Source organism: Pteropus alecto, unplaced genomic scaffold, assembly GCF_000325575.1.
Source record: "Pteropus alecto unplaced genomic scaffold, ASM32557v1 scaffold223, whole genome shotgun sequence".
Taxonomy (NCBI): Eukaryota; Metazoa; Chordata; class Mammalia; order Chiroptera; family Pteropodidae; genus Pteropus; species Pteropus alecto.
In genome coordinates this window covers 1,061,044-1,083,098 of record NW_006434441.1, presented here as the reverse complement: position 1 = coordinate 1,083,098, position 22,055 = coordinate 1,061,044, and the positions used below count along the sequence as shown (strand labels likewise).

The 22,055-nt window shown below is 38.1% G+C and overlaps 1 protein-coding gene across 1 annotated transcript in view; it reads right to left on the bottom strand.

The window, feature by feature from the left end:
• TMEM131 (transmembrane protein 131) overlaps window positions 1–22,055 on the bottom strand; it is a 116,074-nt gene that overhangs the window by 73,135 nt on the left and 20,884 nt on the right. The window contains exons 4-5 of the mRNA XM_025045025.1: window positions 13,237–13,360; window positions 343–459 (exon numbers count right to left, since the gene is read on the bottom strand). Of these exons, the coding sequence (XP_024900793.1) occupies window positions 343–459; window positions 13,237–13,360 (241 nt within the window). The remainder of the gene's footprint in view (window positions 1–342; window positions 460–13,236; window positions 13,361–22,055) is intronic.

The window sequence follows — 22,055 nt, the reverse complement described above, 5'->3', positions numbered from 1 at the left end:
ATGTATGTTTTAATCTTAAAACTATGATTATGTTTCACAATATGCAAAAAGTAAAAAATTGAAAAAATTCAGTCAGTGTGAAAATGTTTTTTACTATTCTTTTGCCAACCATTCTTACATTAACACTTTAGTTGTAGCTTTAGGATTATTTATTCGGTCCAATTTGAATAGGGATATTCACAGACACAATAGTAAAGTATAAAAATGCTCTATGTCTAAACTCTTATATTTTCTATTTTCCCTCAGTTTCTGAAGAGAGTTCTTAAAAGGTAGTCATATGACAGGTTGGAGATGATGACTGTATTTTACAAAATAAACAAAGGTTTTAATTCTGGTTCTTACCTGGTAGGTAAATACCCCATGATTAGATGTGTTAATAAATAATGTATTTTCTACATTTCCTACTACTCTTGCAAGAAAAACTACATCAAATGATGTATTTCCTCCTGGAAGAATTTTCTGAAAAAGAATAGCAATAAATTAAGTTAAATTAGTGACCAAAAAAAATCAGATCATGCTGACAATTATACAGTTGAATTTCTCTTAGAACTTAGAATCATTTCCATAAACTAGCTTTTTCCCCTTAAAGGATTAAGCTTTAAATTAGCCAAACTATTTTGCAATGGAAAATAATGAAAAAGATGTCTTCAGACTGGATGTCTACAGTCATGGATCTTTGTCAATTACCAACCTAAAACCCGACACAACAGGTGGTTTCCTTGGATTGTTCATTCAGGAATCGCTGGGCTGAAACGAAGATCCTAATTATAGGGTGTTCCATCAGCATACAGTCAAGTAGGACTGAGGTGAAGCTGAACTTTTTGTATACGTGCACCATATGACTAAGCAGTGACTTGAATTATTCCAAAGAAGAAATGAGCCCAGACTGCAAGCCCTTGACCTCTGTTACCTATTCACACAAGGCACAAAATGTGCCAGCAACTTACATTAGGAAAGATGGCAGGGGTGACAGGATGTACAAGAACTCACTCCTGTTATCTTGTGCAGACTGAGAATGTCGCTGCAGTTAGCAAAATGAAATTTTATTACAACAAAACAACACAGCTGCTCGAGAAGTCAGAGATTGCAACTGCAGTTCTATCTTCAATGAAGCCTTAAAATGCATTTTAATATGTGAAGTCACCAACCACTCTCATTCTGCCTTTATGGCTAGAACTCTAACATACTTCCCAAATTACAGCTTAAAATTCATGGCATTATCCAAAGTCAAATCTCTTTCCATTACCATGAAACCTACATAATTTTATTAACCAGTGTCACCCCAATTAATTTAACAAAAACTCAACCAAAACACAAAAACAAAAAAATACAAGGCATTGAGACTTCCAGCTTCATCCTAGGATGTAGAAAGTTGGAAAGAACTTTTCTCCTGCAATTATCAACAATAAAAAATAACTTTTCTTGAATCGTCCACTAAGTCTGTGCACAACTAGCCCAGAATCTAAGGTAAGGCAAGTATTTCCAAGGGGCGATGTGAGCACTGGCTCCCCGACAACAGAGAACGAGATGGTGAGAATTCCAGATGAGAGTGCAAAATAAATTCAGCTAAAACTTTTACACACAGCTAAGGCCAAGTATGGGTTAAAATGAGAGTATAGAAACCTTGGAAGCTAACACTAGATGGAGGTCGCATCTGAGCCAATAATCAATCAGTAATAGAAAGATATCTGGTAAATCCTTTAATAGTTTGAAATGAAACACTACCTTCTAAAGAACCCATTAGTCAAAGTAGTAGTCACAAGGGAAATGGTAAAATGTTTTGAATCAATTGGAAACAAAAACACAACATATCAAAATTTGTTGGCTACAACTAAAGCAACACTTGGAGGGAAATTTACAGTACTGAATGCTTATTTTGAAAAAAAAAAAAAAGGGTCTCAAATCAACAATCTATGCTTCCATCTTATAAAAACTACAATAAGAGCAAATTAAACCCTAAATATACAAAAGGAAGAAAATAACAGCAAAGGGCAGAAATGAAATAGAAAACAGAAAAAACAGAAAAAAATCTATAGAATCAAAAGCTAATGCTTCAAAAAGGTCCATAAAACTGATAACACCCTAGATAGAATGACCAAAAATAAAAAGGAAGGCGGCAAAAATATAAGAAGCTGAAATGTGGACATCATCATATTCCCTTAACACATAAAAAGGATGACAAAGGAATGTTACAAATAATTCTATGCCCATAAATTTAATAACTAGAAGAAACGGACACATTCTCTAAAAAACAATCTGCCAAACTCACTCAACATGAAATAGGTAACCATACCAGTCCTCATCCATTTAAGAAATTTAATTTATAGTTAAAAAACTATCCCACAAAACATACTGCCAGATATAAAAAGTCATACGGATATGAAGTACAGTGTAGGGAATACAGTCAACAAAACTGAAATAACTATCTATGGTGTCAGGTGGGTACTAGACTTTCCAGGGTGATCACTGTGTAAGCTATATTAATGTCTCATCACCCTGTTGTACACCTCAAACTAATATAATATTTCATGTCAACTGTAATTGAAAAAAAAAAATTTAAAAACCCTTCCCACAAAGAGAAGTCCAAGCCCAGATGGTTTCAGTGGTAGAAAGGTAGAATTTTCTACCAACCATTAAAGAAATGGTATCTATTTGCACAAACTTTCCAGCTTACAGAAGAGAGAACATTCTCTACCTCATTTTATGAGTCTAGCACGACATTGATACCAACACCACACAAAGACATGACAAGAAAAGAAAACTGCAGACAACATCCCTCACGGACATAGATATATAATCACCTCTGAGTATTGGCAAACTGAATCCAGCCAATATATGAAAAAGGATAATACATCATGACCAAGTGGTTTTTATCTTGGCAATGCAATTCTAGTTCAACATTCGCAAATCAAATTGCTGTAACTGATATTATCAACTTACTAAAGAAAAAAAACCCTATGGTCATTTCAATAGGTGCATAAAATAGACAAAATTCAATATCCATTATGATTAAAAATCTCAGTAAACTAGGTGAATAGAAGAGAACTTCCTCACCTTGATAAAGAGCATCTATAAAAGACTTAGAGCTACCATATTTTATAGTGAATGACTGAATGCTGCCCCCCAAAATCTAGAACAAGGCAAGACTGTCATCTCTCATGACAGCTATTCAACATTATACCGCAAGTTCTAGCCGGTGCAACGAGGCAAGAAAAAGAAATAAAAGGCATACACATTAGAAAGAAAGAAAAATCTGTTGTTATTCACAGACAAAGTCGCAGGAATCAAGGTCTATATATTACAATCAATTAAGTAAGTGTACTTCTCTATCCTAGCAATTAATGTTGGAATTCTAATTCTTAAAAAAGTATCATTTATAATAACATGCACACACACAAAGAAATACTGAGGTATAAATCTAATGAGATGAAAATTCTAAAAGCTGAAAACTATTAACACTTTGCTGAAAGTAATCAAAGAAGACTTTAAAAAATGGAGAGAAAATACTATGTTCATAGATCAGAAGATTCAATATTGTTAAGATATTAATTCTCCCAAATTAATATCCAATGCAATTGCAAAAAAAATTTCCAATGCAATTGCAAAAAAAATTTCAGTCTAAGGACGAATATGCAATGTGAAATAAGATCGTACAACAGAAAAAGAATAGAAAAAGAAAAACTGATGAATAGAAAAAGAAAAACTGATGCAATGTGAAATAAGATCATACAACAGAAAAAGAATAGAAAAAGAAAAACTGATGAAATTTGTGTAAGTTTTTAGTTGGCAGTGCTGTGCCAATGTTAAGTTCCTGGTTTTGATAACTGCACTATGATTACATAAGATGTTAGCATTAGGAGAAGTTGAGTGAAGGATGCACCGTTTGTACTTTTCTGCACATTTAATTAAAAAAACCAAAAAATCTGAGCAAGATTTTGAAAAAGAAATCAGTAAGTTGATTTTAAAATTTAGATGACAAGAAAAGGGGATGAGCAATATGATTTTGAAAAAGAAAAACAAAATCAGAGGACTCACATTACCTGATTCTAGTAATGACTAAAAAGCTACAATAATAAAGACAGTGTGGTACTTATGAATGGGTAGACATATCAGAAAACCATGGAGAGTCTAAGAAACAGACCCACACATACAAGGTCAATTGATTTTTGAAAAAACACAGAGGGATTTTAATGAACAAGAATAGTCTTTTTAATCAATGGTGCAGGAACAGCTATATATCCATTTGCAAAACAAAATAAAATAATTCTTGATGCATATCTTATACCATAAACAAGCATTAACTGAAAATGGATCATAGACCTAAATGTAAAATCTCAAACTATTAAACTTCTGGAAGAAAAACTGGAAAGAAATTTTTGTAACCTTAGTTTAGGCAAAGAGTTCTTAGCTACAACTCCAAAAGCAAAATCCATAAAATGGACATTAAAAACTTCTATTCTTTGAAAAATTCTATACAGAGACTGTAAGAATATGACAGAGACTAGAAGAAGAGATCTGCGAATCATGCATATGACAAAGGAAAAGATGCTCAACATCACTGGTCACTGGGAAATGTAAATTAATATAAAGAGAACAAACACTGTACACCTATTTGAGTGACTAGAACACAAACCACCCTAAACTTAACAGTACCCAGTACTAAAATGATGCTGTCATTTCTGTCAGGAATGCAAAATGAGACAGCCACTGTGAAAACTGTTCAACACACACCTGGCATATGACCCAGCAATTGCACTCCTAAATATTTATGTAAGGGAAATGAAAATTTATGTTCATACAAAGATCTCTACATAAATGTTTATGGTGACTTTATCTAAAGCGGAGATAATCCAAAGTGGTGAATGGACAAACTGCAATACTGCCATTCGATGAGGCATCACTTGGCAATAAAGCAGTACAAAGAACTGTTACATCTACCTCCGAGAACAATGTAAAAGGCATTATGCTAAAAGAAGAAGCCAATTCAAAAAGCCGCGCACACACAGTTCTACTGACATAACCTGGAACAGGCCATCCTCGGAGGCTGGAGTTGATGGAGCAGGTGATGACATGCCTGTGAGTTTCTCATAACTCAGAACTATACGGTCACGCACCACTTTGACAGGGATGCATTCTGAGAAGTGTGCCAGGAGGCGACTTCATTGCTGTGTAGCCATCAGAATGACTTACACAAGCCTAGATGGTACGGCCTACAACTGTAGTTGTTTGCTGTGCCTTACAGGACTAGGGGAGCAGCAGCTTTGTTTACACCAGCATCACCACAAACAAGTAACTGTAGTGTGCACCCCAATAACTTGCTTTTCTTTTTGTGATGTGAGTGCCCGCCTTACGCTGTGATTGCAGAGGCACCCACTTCAGGGCTAGCATCTCAAACAAGGGCATCACCAGACACACAACTAGATAAAGAGCCATGCCATCCCCAATGATGCTCCTTTGTTTTAGCGATCCTGGTTCATTTAGATAACTGACCATATGGACTCCTTATTTTTTCTCTTCCTGTGCTTTAAATTCCAGCTCTTACGATGTTTTAAATTCATCAATAAAGAGTGAGCCTGCAAAACTGTGGGCCCCCACCTTCGACTCCAATAAAAGCAGACCCCCCAAGCCCCTGACACTCTCTTTCTACCCATGACCCCACTGTATGCTCCAGGGCCTGTCAGTAATAAACTCATTTTTCTTCAGTTTCCTAATGGTTATAGCCAAAGGGCATCCTGCAATCATAGTAAGAACCGCAGGGGTCAGCACAGTCGTACTACTGGTGCAGAGAGGGGAGCCATCTGGGAGGCTTGCCTGCTTCCATGTGAGAGCCCCAAGGCGTTTCTAGCCAATAGCACTGCTATCGAAAGAAGGAGCAGACAGAGAACAGTCATGCGCTGTGACTCTTGGAAGGCCACAACATGGATGACGGGAGCTGTTTAGCCTCATTATAATCTTATGGAACCACTCTGGTATCTGTGGTCCATCACTGAACAAAAGAAATGTCATTATGGAGTGTATGACTGTACACCACAATGGTTGAATTTTACTGAAAGTATATTGTAATAAAAAGGTATATATTTGTGGATTCACTCAAAATAGTATTTTAGCCTGTACCTCGCTCCCCCCACCCCCCTTTTCTAATGAGTCTCAGCTTGTATGTTCCCTGGAACAAGGACAAGTAATTGAATGTCTGGGTTTAACTCCTGGTAGACAACAATAAACTCGAATTTAATCATTAAACAAAATGGACATCATTGAGTTTGTATGGAACACAGAAGACCCCGAAAAGCCAAAGCAATCACGAGAAGAAACAAAGCTGTAGTAATTAAAACAGCATGATGCTGGTGTAGAAACAGACACATAGACCAATGGAATAGAATACAGAGCTTAAAACTGAAGCCCTGCATATATAGTTAACTAACATTTGACAAAGGAGCCAAGAACACTCAATAGGAAGAGGATAGCCTCCAACAAATGGTGCTGAAAAACCTGGATAATCGCATGTAGAAAAATAAAACTGGAGCCCTATCTTATACTATCTATCTTCACCAAAACTGAAATGGATTAAGACTTAAACATAAGACCTGACACTGTCATAAGAATCTCTAGTGTTCACTGATAAATCCAAAATGCCTGGCATCTAGTAGGCACTCAACAAATATCTGTTAAATCAATTCCTATTTCCACACACACGTGGCAAACTACTGTTTAAGTTTTCTTACGTTTTAAATTGCGAAAGTTGTCAAGTGCTTATTTCACTTAGTGATACACTGTAAAGACGTATGAAGAAGTTCACAGCACCGAGCTGCCCCAACTCCTCCCATTCTGGGTATACAGTTAACTGGCATACTTATCTGTACCTCGTGCTGGTTCTTCTTAATGTAGCAGAATACATACAGACTTTCTGCTTTTTATAAAAATGGTATCATATTCACTCTACAATGTGCTTTATTATATATTAACATATATAATACATTTTCCATGTCAATTAATACAGACCTAATTCATTCTTTTTATTATCTACATAATAGTCCACACTACTGGTAATATCACATTTTGTTCGATTCCCAGTAACATGTATGGATGTCAGAGTTTAACCTGAAATAAAATAATGTCCAGGCTTCTACATTAAATTAAAAATAATAATATTCATTAATAACGTTCAACCCACAAGAGATTATTTATTATATTAAACATACTAAAATAAGTGGGCCAAAATATTTTATTTTTAGTCAAAGATTAAAAAAAGGTTTATCTAAATCTCCGGTTTATCTAAAAATTTAATTAACCAAAAGGTTCTAGAAAATCAAGGAAAAAACGATTTTTGTTTGCTTACCAAAGTATGAAAGGCACCCTATTTTTACAATTTTTAGGTAATCAAAATTTAAGTATTATTGAGTAAGTAACCTCTATTCTTTGACACAAAACAGGTATCACATATTTTATGGCTGATATACAACTAGAGCCATGAAAGATGAATAGGTCTAATTTGCAGTCTTAATATTATGTAATTTTTAATTATGATTAATATGACAATTAAGAGTTAATTAACAGGTAATTATAAATAACATAATTATCAGAAATTATATACAGAAAATTGTCACATGATCACAGTGGTCATTACCTTTGTCTTCTTGATTTCCAGGTGGCCTTAAAATTTAAACTTTAGTGGCAACCATTGATAGATGAATATGGGGTATGTGGGGGGGTGTGTGTGTGTGTGTGAGAGAGAGAGAGAGAGAGAGAGAGACAGAGAGAGAGAGAGAGAGAGAGAGAGAAAGAGAGAAAATATGGTTATGTAAAACTTGGCCTTTTAAACAATAAGTACTCTTTTCTGTATTTTCTGTTGGTTAGTTAATGTCGAGATGATACGGTTAATAATCAAAAACTTCAGTGAATTTCAGAAAATGTTTTGTTTTCAAAGAAATAAGATCTGATCAGGAATTCTGAAGGTAACAAAGGCAAACAGTGTTAGAATAAACACAGAAAGGTTTTGCTCTCCTGGACATGAGAAACTCTACATTTCTCCTAAAGGCTCTTATTACAGGCATAAAATTGGAGGGGAATGAACTCTTCCCCTCAAGAGTTCATTCCATCTCTACTTCCTGAGCTTCTGGGGTCAATACCTTACTGAGGGAATAAAAAGGAAAGCAACAAGAAGAAAGAAAGAAAAGAGAAGATAGCACAGACTTTAGCTATCTCCTTAGGAACTAAGCCTAGATTACCTAAAGGTAGATTCTGACAGGAATAGGTTCTTTTTACTGTTTAATTCCATCTCCTGAGAGTGGAAAACACGGGATGGTTTTTAACTAGTTCTCTGACTACATACATATTTAGTTTATTATCTTTTGAAGAATTTTCAGAGAAATGATTCTCTCTATGTAAGGTTCATGTGTAGAATTACATCCCTGGGAGAGTCCAGTTTGGAAATGTCAAACTGGTGGCCTTGGGCTTGTTTTGTTTGGTCCATACCATCTGTCTTTCTAAAGCTAAATTCATTTTCAATGTGTAAAAATTGGGATATCATATAAAAATTCCTATTTCTTATTCTTCTTGGCAAATCAAAAAAACTGTGCATGGGCTTATACCCCCACATGGCAACCGCTGGCTGGAGCCAACTGAGGGCCGATACCTTCGGATGGGCCATGTGCTCTCCAGGTCCCCTCATGTCACTTGGCTTGTTTTTATTGCTTACATTGTTTACCTGGCCTCTAACAATCTGTGTTTGTAACTCTTGGGCTAGTCTCTGTATTGTAAAAGCTCCATGAAAAATGTAAAAACCTGGCCTTTAACAAGGTGTAGCTGGATGTTTAGAAAAAACAAAATGCTGCTTGAATTAGCAAAGACAGTTAACGAGTTAAAAATAAAATCTGTAGTGTGGTTGTGAACTATTTTTAAACTGTTTCCATTTTCACTTCACTATTTGCCCTTTAACCTAACATGTCTCTGTACACTGGCAATGCCTGAAAGCTGAGTGCTTCCATTCATACAAGTGCATCTCTATAAAAAGTCTGTTATGTATATGCTGCAAACTGTGGTTTAATACGATACAAATCACTGGGTTAGGCCAACAGAACACCCAGACCCTAACTGCATGACCAGGGGCAAACCCCTCTGGGCTTTAGCTCTTGATTTATATAATGAGGTTACTGGACTGGATGAATACACAGGAGTCTCCCAATATTGAGATTCTATTATTTAAGACTATTAGCTAATTTGTAAAAGTTGTTAAAACATCTTTTAAGTAACAATGTGAAAAATGGCTTGAGGGAACTCTCACTTTAATAAATATTTTATATAATTATAAAAATTGTGAAAACATCTTTTATGTAACAATGAAGAACAAGAGAAATTTAAAACAATATTTTAGACAAGAGACGTTTTCAGAACCAGATGGCTTCATAGGTGATTCTACCAAACATTTAAAGAATTAATACCTGTCCTTCTCAAACTATTCCAAAAAATCAAAGAGGGAAAGCTTCGAAACTCATTCTACGAGGCCAGCTTGATCCTGATATTGAAACAAGACAAAGACACTACAGAGAAAAGGTAAATTACAGGCCAAATGTCCCTGGATGAACACAGATATAAAAATCCTCAACAAGATATTAGCAAACCAAATTCAGCAATACATTAAAAAGATCATACAACAAGATCAAGTGGGATTTATTCTAGGAATGTAAAGTTGGTTCAATATCCACAAATCAATGTAATATACCTCATAAACAAAAAGGATAAAAATCATGATTATATCAAGAGATGCAGAAAAAAAACATGAAAAAATTCCTCATCCATTTATGATAAAAACTCTCAACGAAGTGGGTATAGAGGAAACATACCTCAACATAATATAGGCCACACATGACAGATCCACAGCGAACATCATATTCAATGGTAAAAAGCTAAAAGCATTTTTTTTTGAAGACCAGGAACAAGAATGTCCACTTTCACCACTTTTATTCAACGTATTATTGAAGTCCTTGCCACAGCAGTCAGACAAGAAATAAAAGGCATCCAAATTGGAAATGAAAAAGTAAAATTCTCATTATTTGAAGATGACATGATACTCTGTATAAAGACTCCACCAAAAAGCTATTAGAACAAATTAATTCAGTAAAGTTGCAGGATACAAAATATACAGAAATCCATTGTATTTCTATACATTAGTAATAAATCATTGAAAAGAGAAATTAAGAAAAAGATTCCATTTACAATTGTACAAAAAAAAAAAGAACAAAAAACCTAGGAATAAATTTAACCAATGAAGAAAAAGACCTGTATTTGGAAAACTATAAGACATTGATGATAGAAACCAAAGATACAAATAAACAGAAGGACATATCATGTTCATGGGTTGGAAGAATATATACTGTTAAAATGTCCATACTACCCAAAGTGATCTACAGAATCAAGGCAATATCTATCAAAATACCAATGGCATTTTTCATAGACCTAAAACAAATAATCTTAAAATTTATATGGAAACACAAAAGACCCCAAGGAGCCAAAGCAATCTTAAGAGGAACAAAGTCGGTATCATGCTCAGATATCAAACTATACTACAAGGCTATTATAATCAAAATAGCATGGTACTGGGACAAAAACAGACACAAAGATCAATGGAACAAAATAAAGAGTCCAGAAATAAACCCATGCTTATATGGTCATTTAACCTATGACAAAGGAGGCAAGAATATACAGTGGGGTAAAGACAGTCTCTTCAATAAATGGTGTTGGGAAAACTAGAGAGATATATGCAAAAAATGAAACTAGACAACTTTCTTACACCATATACAAAAATAAACTAAAAATGGATTAAAGACTTAAATATAAGACCTGAAACCAAAGAACTAGAATAAAATACAGGCAGCAAACTCTTTCACATCAGTCTTAATGATGTTTTTTTTTTGGATATGTCTCCTAGGGCAAAGACAACAAAAGCAAAAATAAGCAAATGGGTCTACATCAAACTAAGAAGATTTTGCACAGCAAAGGAAACTTTCAACAAAACAAATAGGCAACCTACTTAATGGAAGAAGATATTTGCAAATGACATATCCAATAAGGAGTTAATATCCAAAATGTACAAAGAACTCATACAACTCAACATCAAAAAAACCCCCCCAAACAATCCAATTAACAACTGGACAGAGGACCTGAATAGATATTTCTCCAAAGAGGACACACACACATGGCTAGCAGACACATGAAATAACATTCAACTTCACTAATCAACAGGGAAACGCAAATCAAAACCATGGTATCACCTCACACTTTTCAAAATGGCTATTATCAATAAATCAACAAACAACAGAACAAATGGTGGTGAGGATGTGGAGAAAAGAGAACCCTCGAGCACTGCTGGTGGGATTGTAAATAGGTGTAGCCACTATGGAACACATTATGGAGGTTACTCAAAAAACTAAAAACTGAACAACGGTAGGACCCAGCATTCCCACTTCGGGGTAATTTTTGAAGAAATCAAAAGCATTAATTCAAAAAGATATATGCTCCCCTATGTTCACTGCAGCATCATCTGTAATAGTCAATATATGGAAGCAACGTAGGTGTCCATCGATAGATGAATGAATAAAGAAGATGTGGTGTGTATATGTGTGTATGTACACACACACACATTCTTACATACACAAACAATGAGATATTACTTGGCCATAAAAAAGAATGAAATCTTGCCACCTTTGGCATTGATGGACCTAGAGGGTATTCTAAGTGAAATAAGTCAGACAGAGAAAGACAAATACCATATGATTACACTCATATGTGGAATCTGAAAACAACAAAACAGAAACAAACTCACAGATACAGAGAACAAACTGATGGTCATCGATGAAAGTGGGGCTGAGGGGATGAGTTGAAAAAGGTGAAGAATTAAGAAATACAAATTGACAGTTATAACAGCCACAGGGATGTGAAGCACAGTACAGGGAACATAGTAATATTGTAACAATTATGTATGGTGTCAGGTGGGTGCCGGTTATTGTGCTGAACATTTCGTAAAGTATATAAATGTCTAATCACTATTTTGTACACCTGAAACTAATATAATATTGTATGTCACCTATAATTAAAAACAAATTTAAGAAAAAGGGATGTTTTCTATGAGCACCACAAAATATTAAAATGTTTATTATCAAAATTATGCTAATTTACCAATTCCTTGTATACAAAATACTTTAAATTCAAAAAAGCCAATAATGTCACTTTTTTTTTTTATTCTAGAAGCTGCTAGCTTATGACAACATATGGTGAAACAGGATTCTAGAAAGGAGAAATGTAAAAATCTAAATAACTGGCATAATTTTATGTGCTTAAAAAAAGCTTCTCCTTAGTTCTTTAGTCATATTGCTTCAAAGGAGTCAGTGAACGAACACCCAAGAAAGATGAAATCAGGTTCCATTCATTTACTCCACTCTGATATTTAGCCAATTATTTTGGAAACCTGTATATTATACAGCTTAATATATTCTCTCAAATTCAAAATTTATTAGGGTTCTTTGTCAGATAAGTTTTACTTTTAATAACGAGTTTGCAGACTACCTACAAAATAATTATAAGTAAAATTTTAGAAGACAGCTGTGGTTAGGCAGAACTCTAAAATAGCCCCTCAAACTTCCTGCCCTAATCTCTGAGATTGTCAATATGAGGTGATACCACCCCTGGGCTTGTCTACATTACACAATAAATAGGTTTTGCAGATGTAACTGAGGCTCTGCCAACAACCTGAATGAGTATGGAAGTGGATTTTCCGAGTCTCCAGTCCAAAACTCAGCCCAGCCAACATCTTAATTACACAGCCTTGTGATACCCTGAGCAAAGAACCCAAAGGACTTATGACTTATAGAACGATGTGCTAATAAATGGGTGTCATTTTAAGCCGACATGTTTGTGGGAATTTATTATACAGCAACAGAAAACTAACACAATGGTGAGGAATTACCTATTATCAGGAAAGAAAAGAAAATCAACTAAATATATGAATGCCATATTTTCAGTGCTTAAGGATCACAGTTGATTTGTTAAGCTGTTTCGTGTTGAGAAAAATGTGTTTAAGAGTAGAACTGATAATTCTTAGGAAATGAGGCAACCTGAAATCAAGAACAAATCTGAGATATTCAAATGAGATTTCAATTACAGCAAAATAAAATTTTACATTAAAAAAATCTAGACATTTAAATTTCAAACTCTAGAGAAATCTGCTATAAATCAGAGACTTACCCTATTTTGAAAAAATGATGCATGAAAATGTGATGTTGTAGCAGATATTGATACTAAAGTAATAGTTTCTTCAGAGCTAGGATTATGTAAGTAAACTTTTTCCATTTTTGGCATTCCAACTGGCCTGTATAAACAAAAAGAAAATTGTCACAAATACTTCAAAGATAGTTTCTAGTTGTTAAAGAAATTGATGTTAATTTAGTTAACTTTGTTAAACACAAACTCTTAGAAGTTAGAAAATACATATCCAAATATGTAAAACTACTTAGCAAATTGGTTTAAAGTTACGCATAAAAATGCATTTAGCCATTCAACAAATATTTATTGAGTGCCAATGGCATGGCATACACCCAGCCAGGTGCTGGGAGTGTAAGAAGCAAGTCTCTGCCCAGATGAAGCTTACAATCTAGTGAGAAAGCTGGCAGGGGACAAAATAGTCAGGTCCTTTTCTTTCTTTCTGTGACATCACCCCGCCTTCCTGCTAATTCTGAATCATGTCCTCTTCTCCCCAAACTCCACTGGTATATGCTCTTCAATTTAGGAGGAAAAACTGGCAAAATTCTGTGAGTGGATCTGCCTTGAGTTGGGGGCTATCACTAACCTTGTTTTACAGATGAGGATACTGAGGCATAGGAATTTTAATCGGCTTGCCCAAAGTGGAGCCTAAATTTGAATCTAGGTCATCTGGCTCCAGTCCACATCTAACCCACTATATTAACCACCTCCTCTCAAAGGGTCACTATGACACAGACTTGCTGGTCTGGGTGTGGAAATGCCCCACGCCCCAGAGTCATCCCCTTCTTCGCCCGCCTCAGCACACATTACAAGACAGGAGCTCCTAAGTTCACCTCAAGTAACAGAATCTGTGTGGAGAACAATGTGTTAGAAAACACATGCCATGCTGGACAGACTACATCGCTGTGCCGTTTGCTGGTGGGGCCTGTGAGAGGATGACACTTCACCCTCCGCAGCATTAGGTTTGGCCGCGCGATTTGCTTGGCCAAAGAAATGTGAGCCAAAGTCGCCTCTATTATTAAGTTTTAAGAGCCTTCTCGTACTCTTCTTCCTCTGCCAAGAAAATGGCATTTCCCAGAGAGGAGCACCCTTTCAGTCTAAATCCCACTGAGATTTGGGGTTGGTGTGGTCATGGCATAACCTTGTAAAGGCCGAATAATGCAGACCTGAAGCTGGAAAAGTTGAACCAAGAATTAAAAGTAAGTATAATGTAACATGTTAAGGAGATATGGTGAGATATTAGGAAAATGAAACAAGAAAACAAGAGAAAACATTATAAAACATGTGTAGAAATATAATATATAAAAATAATAGCTGGAATAGGCAGATAAAAATCTATTAATGAGTTGCAAGATCGGATGGACAATTTAGTTCAGAATTCAGCAAAAGTATATTTAGAATGTTTTTAAAGATACAGCTATAAACCAAAAGAAAAGGAGATGCATGGCACAGCTGGAAGTGTTACTATTTGGAAAATGGGACATAGAAACATTTGAAGAATATGGGCAAAAATAATAAGCAAAACCCCAAATTTAAAAAGACAAAATAATTCTTGATCGAAAGGGTTTATGACATAAGCTACAACATCAAAATTTAATTCACCAACACTTTACTCATTTTCTTCTTAAGCTTCATCGACTGTTGAATCTTGGATTATTTTAAATATTTCATCTTTTCTAGAATGGAATAGCAATATCTTTTCTCCATATTATCCAAAAAAGTCAGGTTTATATGTGTGAGGTCCCCAAATTATGTAAATAAAGACTCTCTACTGCCTTTTATAACATACTTTTCAGGCTTTCCTAACAGTTTGTGCTGCTGTTCATTTCATGTACCAGTTTGAGGATTTTTTTATAATGCTGATGTAAAGTTTTGTTGTTGTTAAGATTAAATGTTTTCTGGTGCCTTTAAGTCCTAGGCCAAGTCCTATATTCCCTGTGAGAGCTCATCGCTGGGTACGCCGCCATCTTTTGCCAAAGCGGGAGGGTGTGGACAGGGACACCCATGTTTCCCTGCTGAGAGCTGGCAATTTGCTGCACTCTCATCCTGGGAAGGCCAGGCCGGGCGGGGTCCCACAGGAAATGTGCTCCGCTTCTCCAGAGAAGCAAAACCTGCGCCAAGTCATCCCCTGGCTTACAGCCCGGCCATCTCAAGGGCCAACATCTGTCTGTGGCTTAATAGTCCAGCCATGAGGAAAAACCCAAAGGTGGAACTAGGGCTTGGGTCCTGAGGAAGGACGGAGGGGCATCCAGAGGGTGGTCTGTGACAACATACTTAGGGTCTGGAAGCAGGGAGCTGAGTACCCTTAGAAACTCCTCAAACCCTGGAGCTGGCCCCTCACCCAACAGGCTCATGAATTCAAAGTGGGGTCACAGGACCACAACACAATTAGGGAAGTGGGTGATCCAGCTGAGGCCTCAAACTACAGCCATGATGCCGCAGGGAGAAGCTGCAGACAGACAGTATGGAAGATGGATTCTTCTTCCTCAAGCTTTACACAGACGTATAAGGAGAATAATGGTGCACAGTAATAACAATGTTCCCCTTAAATCCGCAAAGTTCACCAATTATGTGCTTTCTTCAACAAATATGCTCTTATAATTCAAATGTCCTGTAGAAGATTAAGTGACAACAAGTCATTTGCCTCTCTGTGAATTCATTCTTAACGTTTTCCTCCTGTGACATCTGTGCAATCAATCTCAGTTAAGATAAAAAAGACAGGGTGTAAATTGGCTGGGTAATCTGGGGAAACTTTAAGAAGACAAGTTAGGAGATGGCCCCCTGCAGGAGAAGACTGGGCTAAGGAGACAAGCCTCCCAGTCCTAGGAGCCCAGGATCAGGGGTGGATCGCTTGCCTTTGCCTTGCAGCCCTTTCTTACAGGATCAAGTAGGAAAGGTCTTGGGCCATACCTTACAGAAATAAACCCTTGCTCAGAAGAGAAGGGTCATCTAGTTAAGTTGCTCAAAGAAGTCTGGAGGAACAAGAATCTGAGGGAAGGTCTCAGGAAGGTGTCAGCAGGCCAGTCTAGTCCTGCGTGCTCCAACAGCAGGCCCCTGAAGTTCTGGGCGGTCCATGGCAGCGGACGGGGCTCTCCCTGATGGCCCTGCTGACAGAGCCCACGGGACAGCCTCCTGTGGAGATGTGTACAGAACCAGGAGGCTGGAGAGAGAGGAACTTTGGCTGGGTGCTAACTGACATGTGCTCACCTGGAAGGGAGTAAGCGGTGCCTACATTTCCTGCTACATAACATATCACTACATAGAGGCTTATAGTGCCACCAGTTATTAGCTTACAATTTTGATAGTCAAAAGTCTAGCACGAATAAAACAGGAGGACTGCTCTCTCTGCTCAGAGTCTCACTCACCAAAGCTCAAAGTCCCCTTCTAAGCTCATTCAGGTCACTGGCAAAGTTCAGGTTGCTCTCAGCCTCCTACCACGTGGCCCCCCACCCCCTGCCCCATTTCCAAAGCCAGCACGAAGAAACTCCCTTGCATCAAATGCCTCTCACACTTCCCATGTGACATTTCTGACAGTTTCTGCCAGATTTGAGAGGGCTCAGGTGATCAGGTCAGGCCCCCATCACCTCCCCATCTTAAAGGTCAATTGATTTGGGATTTTAATTACATTTGCAAATCCTTTATAGCAACACCCAGATTAGTGTTTGAATACAATTGGAAAGAGGTGTGTATGCAGTTCTAAGACCTGGAGTCTGCGGATCGTCTTAGAATTTTGTCTGTTTTAAGTGGAGTGTGTGACTGCTTGGCTAGACAGGTAGATTTAAAAATAAAATGACAATTTCCAAGCACCTGCCATGCTAGTTCTGTTTGTTTCCATTACGAGCTGCTCAAAGACAGAAGTAAAGCCAAAGGGGACAGTGTAAATTATTTATGGACAAACCAAGCTGTGTCAAGTATACAGCTGTTATCTACTGTCAGAGAAGAGTCTGAGGTTCACAAGAGTAAGAAGCAGCTACGAATTAGAAATCAGCTTGGAAAGTAAGCTGCAAGTCTGCTGTCAATGGCAGGTGTCCTATTCCACAGAAGGATGACGTTCAATGCCAGGAAACAGATGGAAATGGCTGAGCACTGCCTTGAAACAGACTTTATTAATAACAGTGACACAGCACTTTTTAATTTTGCTTTTCAATTAGAGTTTACATTCAATATTATTTTATAACAGGTATACAGCACAGTGGTGAGGCATTTATATAATTTATAAAGTGATCCTACCTATTAGCCTAGCAGGCACTTGACACTATGTATGTGTACTTATTACAATATTACTGACTATATTCCCTAAGCTGTACTTTACATCCCCGTGACTATTTTGTAACTGCCAACTTGTACTTCTTAATCTCTTCCCTTTTTTCACCCATACCAACCCCTTTCAATCTAGCAACCATCAGTTTGCTCTCTATGAGTATCTATGAGTCTCTTTCTGATTGGACAAAACATTCTGAATAACACAACTTTTGGCAGGAAGTTGCACCAAATCAAAATGCACTACCTTGTGTCACTTAATCACCACAAAACCAGACCATGTTTTCAAACATTTTAGATTGAAGGCTGAGTGCTGTGCTGGTGGAACAGTTAGAAACTGAAAAGCTAAAAGGCATCAAACATCCCTCTAGAAAAGAGGGCCTTCTTCATTTTCTTGGAATACTAAAAAGTGTTAAGGGAGAAATGCCTTTCACAAACTGAATCTAACTTGACAACAAAGACCTCCATTTTTAGTGAGTCTATTCAATTTCTATTTTCTTTAAGCCATTAGGTGTCCATTTTAAGCTTTAGATTTGATATCAGATTTTCTGCATTTAATAATTATGCAAACCAGTGGTCCCCAACCTTTTTGGCACCAGGGACTGGTGCTCCTATGAGAATCTAATTCCTGATCATCTGAGGTGGAGCTGAGGCAGTGATGCTAGCTCTGGGAGCGGGTTGCAATTACAGATGAAGCTTTGGCTCACCTACTGCTCACCTCCTGCTGTGCGGCAGGGGATGATAGGGGTGGGGACCCCTGATAAACCAAACAACTCAGTAAACCAAGTTTCTACCCAAAACATCTTCTACAGTCTGCAATATATGTTTGAAAAAAGGAGTTGTTATGGAAAAAGAAAATATTTAACTGCATTGGCATAAATAACTGAGGGGGTTAGGGGAGATGGTCTTGCCCAGATTGCTCCAGAGAATTGTTAAAGGGGGCGATGGCGGGGGGGGGGGGGGGGGAAGGCGGAAGAAAAAAGGGGAGGAGAGAGAGGAAGTGAAAAGGGGACAAGAGGTAGAATTAAAGAATAAATTTAAACAAAACAGGTGAAAACAAAGCCTATTTTTGACGAAAGTTTGATTAATTACTGGGAAAGAAGTCCTAGAAGGAGGATCAGTTAGTGGGAGGCACCAGCAACCGGGCGTCTAGCAAGCAGCCAGACATTAGAGCTGTGTCCTTGCTGCAGAGCCTGAAACTCTCGTGGAGGCCCTGGATGGCAGCTGGATGCAACCTCATCCAATTTAACGTCTTCCAGATACTGCAAAGAGTGTTTTAAAATTTAGAATGACTCCGGTTTAGTAAAAATGATCACAAGCAGTGGAGAAGGGTCAGAGAAAACAAAGCAGAACTCCAGTGCATCAGCCAAGGTAGTAAGCAATGACAACTCGACTTAAAATTTCTGGGAAAAACATTAGAAAGTGTTAAGGATACTTCTCAGGTCCTAAACTCACTGCCATCCATAGCAAGCCAACAACGCATTTACAGCATGCGCATCAAATCAGTAAATGCTGGGTCAAAAAAAGGCACAGCAAATGTTTAATGTAGTCCAGCAAAATCACTTGAAGATGTAAAATGAATTTAACTGAAGCAGAGGAAATCAGCAGGCTGTTGTGCTGGCCTTAATGTACTGTGCACTAGTGTTAAGTGTGAAATAAGGGTCAGAAATGCAGAGATATACAGTGTGTATTTATCTCGCCTGGCCTAGTGGGGCAGCAGATATCAAACCAATCAGAGTGGTCACCAGTGCACTGGCAGGAGTCAGTAGATGCCAAGTGTAACGAAGGGTCTAACTCCATGTCTGATGTCTGACTGCTGACAGCTTTCAAGGCCCAGAGTGTCCCTTCACCTTACACCCACATAGCCGCAACCTAAAAGAAAGCCTGCACACTCTTCCTCCTGGATCGAGTGAGACATTCAAACCTGCAGGCCACCCAGCCTCTCCAAGCACCATCCAAGCAAGCCAGTCTCCTCTACGCTCTCTCAGGCCATTTTTCTCCCTGCTGGGAGCCAGCCCCCCTCTCCCAGAAAGCTCCGTTATGTGAGCATCACAAATCTTTTCAACCCTCTTGGTGTGTGTGCATGTGATGTCATCAGTCTTAACACCTGAAACAAGGTTTAGGTGGGGCCCCATCCCACCCTGCGGTGAACTCAGCACCATGGAGGCAGAGAGAAGGGAGCGTCCACCCTGCTGGGCAAGCTGGGATCACACTTTTCAGTAGTCCTTCCAATACACTCATCTTTGCTTCAACTAGTTTTAGTGAAATTTCTATCACTCAGAACCAAACAACTATAGCGCAGACCAAAATGAAGGAGTTGAAGGCACTCTGTAGCTGTTAACTTTCTACATCAGTATTTGAAGACTGTCTTTATATAAGGAAATGTATGCTGACGAGTATAGTAATGAAATGTCATTATGACTGCCACTTTCAAATGATTCAAAATCAATGAAATATTAATATGGCAAAAATGTTAATTATTGAACATAGATTAACAGTGCATTCATTATCTATTCTTTCTACTTTTTTAACTATAAAAGCTTCCACAAAAAATTCTTTTTATAGGGAAGACTCTTAAAGTATGTATAACATGCCTAGAGCTTGGAAAGATCAGGTGTTGAGAAGACGGTAATCGGTCCTCCACAGGTGTAGTTCAGGGTGGGGTGGCACCTGAGAAAGGTAAAGGATGGTTTTAATGTTAAAAAATTTAGCATTTTTCCTAAAGACATGAGGAAACTATTAAAGGATTTTTTTGTGGGGAGAAGTACGGGTGTGTGGGTGACACGTTAGGATTGATAGTAAAGCGATTTCTCTGTTGATATCACAGACCATGAACTAGAATATGGCAGGCACGTGGTGACAGTCTAGGCAAGAAACGATGAGGGCCTGAATTAAGAAGAGGAGGGTGAGCAAGAAGGTTAGAGGAAAGCGAAGGGAAGAACTGATAGGATCCTGACAATGGACTTGGTGGCGGAGAGGATGGGGTGCCTTGAGGGAAGGAAAGAATCCTGGGACTGTCAGGATTCAGGCTTTGGTGAAAGGCTGGCACCATCCACCGAGACTGGACATACAGAAGCGAGGCACATTGAGGTTAAGGTGTTGCTGGGGACTCCTGGTGAGTGAGTGGCGGCAGGAAGAGCAACACAGCTTGGGAAACCATAGGCACATGCCAAAGGCATGGGAGATCAACTCATAGGAACCTATGGAATTGGCTGAAAGGGCTGAGGAAAGAGACACAGCCACAGTTAGATAGATGACAGAGGAGCAGAACCCTGAAAGAGATGAAGAAAAAACAGCCTCAGGTGGGAGAGACAGTAGTTCACAAGGTAGTGGCAGGGGAAGAGCTGAGAAGAAGGGAGAGGTCAGCAGTCCATGAGCTCCAAAGAAGATCAAGCAGGCAAGACTTGCTTGTTGGTAAGGGTCACCTGACAAAGACCTGAACTTGGGCAATTCCAGGCTGGTTAATGAGCAGTTGGACAATATGGTCAAGGGCGTGAGTTCTTTTAATTTTTTCTGCTAGATAAACTTTGCTGGCTTTGTTCTCAGACTAGCACCTGTGACTGATTGCAAGATGACTGCCACAGTGCCCAACCGAGGCATCACATGCAGGCAATATCCAGGATGTAAGAGGGGTATCTCTTTCTTGTATCTTTTTTTAGAGTGGGGGAAAAAAAATCCTTCCTCAGAAATCCTTTAGTTGACCTGACCTCACATGACTGGGTAGAACTAAGTCACATCTACCCTGAATTGATCACATACAAGAAGAATGGGATTACTACAAATGATGTTTTTTAATCAGGATTTACTTCCCCAAGGACTGGATAACTGAAAAGACTGGGGTTGTGGTAACAAAAAGGGGGTCAGAGTGGATGCTGCCTAGTAACTAACAGGCATGAAGGGGGGCCATTCTGTACTAAGTATTACAATGTGATTCTTAATCCACAAAACAATATTCATTTAAGAAAGAGCAGGGACTTCTGGAGGCAGAAAGAAAAGCAGTCAATGCAGGAAAAAATTTCAATCACGTAAGTTTTATGCTTCTGATAGTGAAAAAAATAAATAAACACACAACAACTTTAAAAGAGGATATGTCCTAAAACTTCTCTGATCTCCTTTAGCAATCAGTTACTTCTGGATTCATTGGTAATTTACTTTCTGCAGTGAAAATGCACAACTTCATTTTGTTTGCTCTAAAACTACTTTCAGGTTTCATAAAAAGAACTTTAGCTCTAAAAATGCTGGGCAAGCTCTTTTATTCACATCCCCTCCGTTTCCCTAGAGTCAAAAGTTCGGAACTTGGGAACCTCTCTGTTTACATCTATGTGGTGGCTGGGACAGCACAACTTGGCTGGGCTCAGCTACAGTCCCCAGAATTCCCTTCATGTATCTGTTGGCTTGGGGGTCTCTCCGGAGAGCTAGAAGATGGGGGTGGGGCAGCAGCCATTTGTAGCACACGCATACTTTCCCCCAAACACTGACCCAGGTGCTGCTGGGAAGGGGCTGTGCACACATAATCAAAGCCCCTAATCAGCTGACATTAAATT